Raw genomic sequence first — 10,410 nt, 5'->3', positions numbered from 1 at the left:
TCTATTTTCCAATCCAAAATATTTCCCAAAGTCTTTTTCAAAAATCATCTTAGGGGTAGGAGAAGGGAGCAGAGCAAACGGGGCAACCAAGAATCCTCACACCATCACAACGGAGCACCATGCCCTTGGTGAATCCACCAATTCAGCCTCACTGTTCTCAGGGAGTTTTTATAGAACTGTCAGAGAACTGTAGCAACCACAGCAGTAAGTCTCCAAAAAGAAGATTCAAGGGGTGTGGGAATAATAATTCCCTTTTCTGGAGCAGTTGCAGCCTCAGGAAAGTGTTAATACTGTGAAATTCTCAGTTCAGCACTTAAAAACCAGATGGTTTTAAGCCAGAGGATTGCTAAGTGGGCAATATTGTTGCCAGTCCCCCTTGGTATACCTACTTTTGCCACTTTTTCATGTTACCTTTCAACAGATAGCTGGATGATTGACAGTTGGCAACAGTGCAGAAATCAGCCTATCCGCAGCTTCGCTGTGTCAGTCTCCTGTGTATGTTACCTGCTATGCTGGCTCCTTTGAAAGCTGAAACTTACAAGACAACTACACAGTTTCCTCTATATTTTTAAAATAGCAGTTAGCAGCTGCACACAAATTAGCCTATGTGCGGTTACACAACTTTCTAGGGCTGGATAGTGAAAATGATTCTAATTTTCTGTGTGAAGGGGGTGGGATGGGTTGAAGGAAAAAATGGTGGGAAACACTTCATTTTTAAAAAAATTAAAGGGTGGCAAAAAAAAGCCATGGTTACTCGGAAGTGCTGTTTGAGCACCTGTGAGCAGGCTGTCACTTGTGGCGGTGTGGCTGAGACTACAAAGAGTAGCAGGAGGTTTGTCCCTCTAGCCAAGCAGTGTACTATCACATCCCCACTCCCCACAAATGAAGTGCTCTCTTGGGTTCAGATCACACAGCTACCCATCACGGACTGAACAGCTTCTAGATCAAGCTATGGGTTGCCATGGTGGCTTGTTTCAAAAATAAGCCTCCCTGTGGAAAGCAGTCAATGTGGCTGGTGCCCCCAACGGGTTGTCATGTTGCACAGACACACTCATCATTTCTTCAATAGGCAACCATTACACCAAGGAGCAAACAGACACGGCCTCTTCCCACAATGCCATAATTTCTTTATTGGAAAGTTTCATCCTGGTTTGTAATCTTGGTTTTTCATATGATGGCAATTTCTGTTGTTTCAAGAACAAAACAATACATTTTTAAAAAATATTGGGTGCAGGGAAAGAAGTAGCATACAAGCCCTATCTGTCTTTTAAGCACATAAGGACATAGGAGCTATATGAACTTGCAAAACTGGAATAACTACCACTTCTGATGCATAGAAAGGTTTGCAATATGATCATCTGCAGAGTGTTTGTTTTTCATTAAAAGGTTTAGAGAAATCCAGTCTTAGAAATCCATTTCTATTGTTGTTATTAAAATCAACACATCCTGAATGACTTTACATGCTTCGTTCTCATGACTCTACTTCTGGCTTAAAGGCTGCTGTGCCCAACTCCCAAATAAAGAATGCTGAGATGGGGCCCACATGGCAAGTGAATATGGATAAGGGAATCATGGGCAGCCACCCAAGTAAGTTCAGCTTCAGCATAAGAATAAGGGGGTTCCCATCAATTCTCCTTGCATTTGCACCTCTCCTAACCTGTGTTGGGCTGCAACTCCCACCCATCTGGAAGCCATCAGGTTGGGGGAAGTAGATCAGTGCTATAAAGGGAAACGAATGCTCTCATTAAATTCGCAAGAAACGATAGCAAATAATATTAAAAAGAAAGATATTTTAAAAAAACTTTGTTTGCTTCCAGTTAGCATAAGGAATTGTGCAGGACATCTCAGAAGCCCCCTTTTAGCTGAACACACCCTTTCACTGCACACAGAAGGGAAGCAAATACACACACGACTGGGAACATACTAAGGTCAAACATTCCTGTCCTGTTAATAATTAATTTGAGTTGCTATGGATCAAGTTGCCTGTGACAAGGTTTCCTAAAAGCTTATTATAGTTTTCACAGACATAATGTGAAGCAGTAAGCCAGTGAATCCCACAGTGTGAGTCAGGCCAGGAGAAACACAAGTGAATACTACATCTGTGTCAAACAGTGGCATGGGAGCAGCAGTTCATTAAAATAAAGTAATAACGCACTATGCACAACAGGTTGTTGTTAATTTCAGTCACTTACACAGCAGGACATTGCCATTTTCTTTGTACTGGTTTTTGCAGGAGTCTGTGAATGACTATCATATATATATTACTTTTAGTTTCCATCAGACAAGTTCATGACTAAGTAGGGATTAACCAGGTACAATTCCAATCCTCTTAAATTTCCTGGAATAACACTTTGAAAATGGATGGCAGGTAATGTGGCCCTAGCTGCTACACACACGTAAAACACCTGATGTAGCTCACATGTCAATATGGGCACTACTCACCACATTCTCCTCTTTTGTTCTTGGTTTGGGAAAGGGAGTAGGGGGCCAGGTTTAACCCAAGTCTTTCAAGCTACTGACCCCTATTGTAGTGACTGAACTAAACAGGAATGGCTGTCTGTATCAATTCAGAAAACAAAACATATATAGAAAATCAGAGTGGAGTAGTGGTGAGAGTCTTGGATAGCGATCGAGGAAGGCAAGTTCTAGTCCCTACTCATGTATGAAATTCCCTGGCTGAATTTGGGCCAGTCACTGACCTCAGCCTAGCCCACCACACAGGAATTTTATGAAGATAAAATGGAGAGGAACAAGGCCATGTAAACTGTGTTGGGGGTGGGGGTTGGTAGAAAAAAGGCAGGATATAAATGCAATAATAAATAAAATTAAAATGAAGAGGTAGGTGACGGCATACAACACTCCAGTTATGGAATTCTCACCTCAGCAAGATTTTCCTAGCATTCAGCCTGACATCTTTTGATCTTCATGTTATGGCATTTCTATTTGCCCAGGTCTTACAGTGATTGCTTTTACCTTATTTCTGTACTGTGACTGGTTATGCACAGATGCTCTTCTCTTATCTTTCACTTAGGTCTAATTGTTGCCTCCTCAGTCTTAAAAGATTTAAAACACTGCAGTAATGTTGGGCTGGTTCAGATACAATGTTCAATTTATTTATTTAAAATATTTATATTCTGTATTTCGTATATGGAAAAAAATACCCCAGGACGGCTTACAAAAACTATAATAATTGATAACAAAACAACAAATAACAACAATAAACAACAAAAACATAATACCAGCAAAAACAAAATTGAAATCAAAATCAAAATCAAAATGCAACTGTGAGTGTTATAACCAATTAAAATTCCTAGTTCTTAAAATGGCAGGTAAATAAAGAGGTTTTCACCTGGAGCCAAAAGGAATATAAAGTCTGCACCAGGCAAACTTCTTCGGGGAGCGCATTCCAGAGTCTTTGTTTACAATTTGTTTACAATTCCAATAATATTTTTTCTCTTTTTCCCCAGAGTTCCATGCATGGTTGTGATCTAATATGCAACATGTTCCATGTCAGATCAGCTGTAGTTTCTATGTTGCTCGAATCCAGAGAAACTGCAGTTAATCTTAATAATAGCTAGTGAAAACAATCAAATTCAAACCATAGTTTATGGATCATAGTTTCTGAACCATGGTTTATCAAATGAAACTATTGTGCTACTGCTTAGTGTTACACCTGAATGCAGATATACCATCACCTTTTCTAACAGCCCCAGAACGAGCTTTAAAGTGATGGAGAAAGGGAAAGGGAAAAAGGGATTTCTCTCTTGCACGCACTCTCCAAGGATGGGGTGACTTTCAGCTTTACCTTAGGAACTTTTCTGCCTTCTGTTTGGGGAATGAGTTGTCTAAGGTCAAAACTTACATTTATGAAGGAAATTAGAAGGAAATTGAAGAAGACAGAACACAGATTTGTGTTCTGGCAGACATCCAGCTCTCTCCATTAAAAAAATGAAGTAGAACAGAAGAATGCCCTTAGGTGACTGTGGAATCCATTATTCCAGGCAAGAGAGTGTCCAGTAATTTCACCATTTTACCAGATACATCCTGCTTCCATGATACTATTACCTAGCATAGAAGACAGCACTCACAATTGCTTACTAAATAGTCCTTCTTAGTCCCCTTTAAAACCATCTGATGTTTGCAATTATATTATTCCAGAAGTTGAGCTGTATTAATATAGTTGTTTCAAATACAAGGCATTTCTTCCTGTTCTACCCTCCTGAAACAGAACATGTGTTATACCAGGAGTCAAAGGCTCTGCCCATTTTAAGAAGAATACACTCAGATACAAGAAGTGTTACATAATGAATGGAATGTAGCTGAGTAAGGGCAAAAGGGTAACTGAAAATTCTTTCCCACCATTCTCACAGATGAAACTGTATAGGCGTTTGGCACAAGTTCATAGCCTATGTCCCTATCATAAATAAATGGTATCCAACACAATTACTACTAATGCAAGAGGCATTAAAGAAAGGGGTGTGGAGAGAGACTATACTAGTGGATTAAGAAACAACCTACAATACAATCTGGCACACAGGAAAAAGGAGCCATCTGTGATAGATTAGCTGTTCATTCACATTGCTCTGCTCAGCTCCTAAACCTGTTAGGATTAGGAAGACAGAAACTGCTCTTCTGAATGCCCCGATTCACATTCTTCAACACTGTACTAAGATTCACCTTCCCACACCCTTACAGGACCAAATATACACAGGCTTATTCTAAAACTAATTTACGTACATGCTTTTCTTGAAGATAGTTGACAATATAAAACAGAAGATAGCAGTGGATGATCTCTTTGGCACAGCTGCAACTAGTGAAGACTAAAATATAGTGATATGATCACTTTAACACTCAGTTACTGGAAAGCGTCCTGGTTATATTGGCATCAAGCACTTCTAGTTTCTTTAGACGGCCAAGAGGGACAGACCTAATTCTGCAATGTGCCCAGCTCCAGAGGTTTCATGAGCTCCTGTCCACTGCCAATGTCACAATCTGGATGCCTGCAACTTAGGCTGACCTTTGAAAATGGAGTTCTTGACCATACAGAGGCAGCCCTCAGGGAAACCGCAAGAAGAGGGACAAGGGCAGGGAGAGTTAAGGATATCCTCAACATTCTTCTCCTGGGCATTTCCAGCTGCAGTCATAAGGTAACTTTCGTTTTAAAAAGGAATATATTGTTGCCAGTCCTCATGGCCACACAATAGACTTTAAAGAGTTTAGGCAATCTTAGGACCCTGAAAGTGGCTAAGAAACTTTATAATCTTCAGTGTTCTGTTTAAAGGTGAGTTTGCATCAGTGGGAAATGCTTCGAACCAGTCAGGTCATTACATTTTTACACTTACATTTGGGAGATTTCTAGCCCATCCAATCACTCTGTGTCTCTGGACAGCTCACATTTCCCACTGTCCTTCCCTCCTGAGGATTTGAAGGCAGCCTCAAACACAACATTTCAGGACTGCAGTAAAGCAGCTGTGCCAGCTTTTATGAACAGAAGCACGTTCCACCACATCACCTCTGTGTTTTAGCCTATAATCGTAGTCATCCCTTGCTCCTCACGACCAACAAAATGATGCAAGGTTGTTTAGCTTTTTATGTTTAGGCAGGTCATAGAATACCTGTCCTTTTTGAAGCTCAGACACCAGATTTCCACAGTGAAGACATTTTTTTTTTCAAGGCACATCCTTGCTCATATACCTCCAGGATATGGATCACCAATCAGGCCATTTCAACTCAGTAAGCATGGAACCGTTCTTCACAGTCACTTAAGTAGATCACTATTTTATTTCTGTGCCACGTTTTCTACTGTTGACAAAGCACTTGAATCAGCTTAAAAAACTAAGAACCTATGAAACACCTTGCAAACACGCTCAGAACCCCTAAATCACGGTACATCTACAACAGTACTACCATCTAAGAGCCAGATAAAATGTCACATATTGCAATCTTTTTGAAAACACAAATCAGTTTCTAAGAAAGGTTTTTTGAAGAAATGAAAATCAGAGAAATGTATCAGCCAACGGGCCCAGCCAGAGCAAGAGTTGCGCCATGGTGGCACTAGTACAGATCTCACCTTGGGAGAAGAAAGGACATGGAAGAGGGTTACCACCATAAACCCACGGATAAGGGAAGTTATACAGACCCTTGCTAGCTTAGGGCTTTAAATAGACACTACAAGCTCTTTGACATAAGCATGGAAGCCCTATTGGCACAGATGAGCTAAGAGCAGAATTATGTGCTTTCGGCAACTGGTTCCACTCCATACAAAATCAAGTCACAACGTTCTGCAAGCTTGTAAATCGTCTCTAAAAACAGCCTCCACAAAATGTTTGGCAGCAGGATAATTGAGGCTACAAATTGTTTGGGGTGCCAAACAGCCTTAGACACTGCCAATACCAGAGAAGTTAGTAGGACAACTGGATGCAGAGGTGCCCTAAAGCTTCCAAGGGTTGTCCAAGAAGGAAGGTGCAAAGAACCCATCAAGGACAGGCAAAGCCAAAGGCCCACCAGATATTATTTACCTCTTTCCCACCACTACTGTCTTGCTATGAGTAAACTACAACTTAACCCCCCTCCATGCCACAAGCAGATTCAGGCATTCATTTTGAGAGTCCACTGAAAACTCGACTTGTCTGAAATGTTCCACGTGTCACGAGAGCAGCAGCATGGCCTGAAATTAGCATCCAACTGGAACATTTGCCCCTGGTCAAACTGCACAGTGCATATGCACCAAGTTCATTTCCCCTCTGGTTTATCAGACTTGCAACCGGGGGAACAGCCTGCATTAATTTGTGACATGTCTAGATATAATCTGCTGAAGAAGCCACGGGACAGAGCAATTCCCTTTAGAACAAACCATGCCTGTAGTCAAGGTGAGAAAAACGGGGGAGGATTGCCACATTATGCCCATAATTCATGCCGTAAACTGACCAGTGCACAGAGGAGATCCACGGCCTCTAAAACAAGCTCCTGATGTCCAATACGGGTGATCCCCAACTCTTCAAGATCCTGGTGGGAAATCTGTAACAGCTGGGCACCATTTATCTTCTCGCGTTCAAATTTTGGGACATACTGCTGCAGGCAGTCATCCAACCCTAAATAAGAAAGGATGCCATTATAAACATATTATACATAGACAGATATAGAGATAGAGGCATAGGCATAAGTATAGATGATATAGATAAAGGAGTGAAAACATCCAGATCATCATCTCACATTTATATACCTCCTTTTTTCATTTTGTGAAGAACCCATGGCAGTTACATAGCTCCATTTTACCCTCATAACAACAACCCCGAGGTAGGTTTAGGATAAAATGAGTGACTGACCCAAACTCACCCAGTGAGCTTTACAGTCAAGTAGGGTCTGGAACCCAACACTCCTAGCTCCCCAGACCAGTGCTCTAACCACTACACCACACCAGCACTTCTCTAACTTATTGCTGCTTAAATAAAGTGCTGAAACATATGTTCCCAAATCTCAGGTTTTCTTCACTCACCATTATAAGCACTATAAAAATAAAGGCAAGAGAGGGCAAGTAAGCAAGAAAAGTAACAAGAAGATGAAAGGACATGATCTCCAAACAGTCCCACTATATTTAATTTCTGCAATTCCATACAGACTTATGGAAGGAAGTTTCTTTAAATGTACTAGAACTTATTTCTCATTAAAAACTGATAGGATAGCACTGTAATGTGATTTCTAGCACATCCCACTGGACCCATTTGTGATTACAATGCCCCTGTGCCCCCTTCTCCATCCTCCAACTTAAATCATCCTTGTAGATGTTCCGCTACCTCCATGCTCATTTCCACTTCTCTCAGTGCCTTTCTCCGACATCCCAGCTAAGTGCTGCAGTTGATGCAACTCTGGTTATGGCTGGATTCAGTGCTGTGATGTCGTGGGGAGTTTGGGGAGCAGGTGATGATAGGACTGAAAAACAGTCCTTCTCAAGTTCGTAAAAAACTAAGCTTAATTACCTCACCAACAAGGTCAGAATGGTATAAATCCCTGCCATCAATACTAAAAGTTAAGGATGTCCGCAGACTCTCTTGCCACCACAGGACTGACTATCCCTGGTCAGGTTAGCGTCTTATTTCCACTCAGCAAAGCTGCAGTTTCAATGCAGTGTAGGTCTAAATACAAGTTCTTGGTCTTTTTAGCTGCCAGAATTAAGGAGTTGCCTGCAGGGGAAGGGTGGATTCTAATTCCTATGCTGCAAGTAATGTATTAACATACTTATGAGATTTATAAAAATGTTTTAATGTTGTTGCACATCATGAGGTCTCAAGACGCACATTATATGTTCTCTGATGAACTGATGCACGTTCCCTGTGATAAGGGATACCGTCTGCATATAAAAACTTGGATGTAGTCCAAAATTAAGGCATTAACACCAGTGAACCTAAGAGGCAAATTAACTGGAAACATCACCATAGAGCTGCCTTCCCCAGCCTGAAGCTCTCCAGATGCTTTAGGTGTCAGCTCCCATCAATTCCATTGTGGCCAATGGAATACTGGAAGCTGGAGCTAAAACATCTGGAGGTTATCAGGCAGAAGAACACTGCCATGGAGCAATATATTCAATCTTCGGTGAACACTGAAGAGGCTATAGGACAACTTGGACCTAATAACATCCACAGAATGTAGGAAAAAGTGAATAGCTGAGTGTACTAATCAATTCTGAGAACATCTATTAGAATCTAATGATTGGGGTCATAGGAACAAAGGATGCTGCCCTTACCAGGTCACACCTTACCAGCCACTGTCAGTCAAAGGACTTTACCACTATATGCTATTATTATCTCTTTTACCTGCAGAAACCTGAAGCCTTGAAGTTCAAAGGGCCCCTTCACCTTTACTAGAAGGTGTCATCTGCCCTGCATGCTACACCTGCCAAAATTTTCTCTTCCACAAGGAATATGTTGAAATACAAAAATGCTAAGGAGAAGACTATGCATCGAAATTAGGGTGCACCTCCCTCTTCATAGCCTTCATCAAGCAGCCACTTTATATTTGGGGGCAAGGGGGAGGAACCATGTGCTATACTGACTACGCCCCCCCCTTCTTGTCACCCCACTCACTGAAAATCCTTAAGTTGAAGAAAGCTCTGAGAAGGCAGCAGTCCTGACTCAGTGCTGGGTCAAAGACACAACAGAATGCCAACGTTCTCAAGAAATATATAAAATAACCATTTCTTGGCAGCTTTTAAGAAAATTACATCCTTCCCTCCTCCTCAGAACAAAAGCAGACTTTCCCAGCCACCCACAAGATTATACCCTTGCACTCTAGATTAATTAACCAACTCAGCTTGGCTTATACTTCATTACTAAACTAGATCAGTACAGTCACTTTCTATATAAATATGCATCAAAAGAGTGAAGACAAAATTCCATATTTAATCACTCATAATTACTGCTTTACATAGGCAATCAAATTAAGTTAGGGAGTAACTCCATAATGACCTACTCCAATTATGTGTTCTAAGGGACAACAATGCACATGCAGCCTCTTTGCTTCCAAAAGGACTTTGCCAGCTGCAGAAAATGACCAAAAGAACCTTACTACAGAATTTCTGTTGCAGGTGGAAAGAAGACCAGAACCGTGCAGGCCCAAGACAATTTGTTGCCAGAAATGGACCCCAAATGTCCCTTTCCCATCATCCAGTTATGGCCAACACTTTGAAAGTCTTGGTGCACCATTTAAATACTAAATACAACCTTTATCAATCTGATCCAATAATGCAACTTGAAAAAAATCAGGCCCAGCCTTAGAGAAAAAAGAAGAGTCAGTGGCTCATCCAAAAACAATATGAAAAACAGACCATTTGGAGCAGAGAAGCACAGCCCTTGATTTATTTTATTTCTTCCTAAGAGCCATATCTCTCTGGGCAGTTCACAGTCAGCCCTAAAAAGCACAAGCCAAAAATACAGTAAGAGCAACATAAACATGTCAGCCCCAAGTGCCACATCAAGTATCTGCTTGGACAATATACCATTAAGGAAGCAGAAATGCCATGCAATTGTTAGGAACTGCATGGCTGCTATCCCAGCAGATTTCACCCAGGATGCCTTGGATGGAAATAGATAGGCAGCTGGGTGGGTAGATGACAGACAAAGATGGTTGTAGCAGCCTACATTAATAAGCAGGAGAGGAGATGGGGAGAGGATGCTTCCCTTCAGTTACCAGGGACCTGGGACTTCCCAAATGCCACTGCCTCTTAGGGCAGGATTGTCATTCAACAACACCAGGTACTTTAGGTCATGTAAATTATATTGGAAGACAGACTGGGGTAACCTTCACACCTATTTGCTCAAACTGTCTTCCAGACTAATAGCAGAAATGCATTCTCTGACTAGAAAAGGTGATGTGGTGTGTGTGTGTGTGTGTGTGTGTGTGAGAGAGAGAGAGAGA

The 10,410-nt window shown here is 41.4% G+C and overlaps 1 protein-coding gene across 6 annotated transcripts in view; it reads right to left on the bottom strand.

Moving 5' to 3' along the window:
• CNKSR3 (CNKSR family member 3) overlaps nt 1-10,410 on the bottom strand; it is a 70,276-nt gene that overhangs the window by 30,512 nt on the left and 29,354 nt on the right. For all 6 annotated transcript variants that reach the window (XM_044422432.1, XM_044422450.1, XM_044422469.1 and 3 more), the window contains exon 2: nt 6,928-7,091. In XM_044422432.1, the coding sequence (XP_044278367.1) occupies nt 6,928-7,091 (164 nt within the window). The remainder of the gene's footprint in view (nt 1-6,927; nt 7,092-10,410) is intronic.

Source organism: Varanus komodoensis, unplaced genomic scaffold (genome assembly GCF_004798865.1).
Source record: "Varanus komodoensis strain SLA01 unplaced genomic scaffold, ASM479886v1 scaffold1, whole genome shotgun sequence".
NCBI classification, from domain to species: domain Eukaryota; kingdom Metazoa; phylum Chordata; class Lepidosauria; order Squamata; family Varanidae; genus Varanus; species Varanus komodoensis.
The sequence above is the reverse complement of the archived record's forward strand: the minus strand, read 5'-3'. Positions and strand labels throughout refer to the sequence as shown.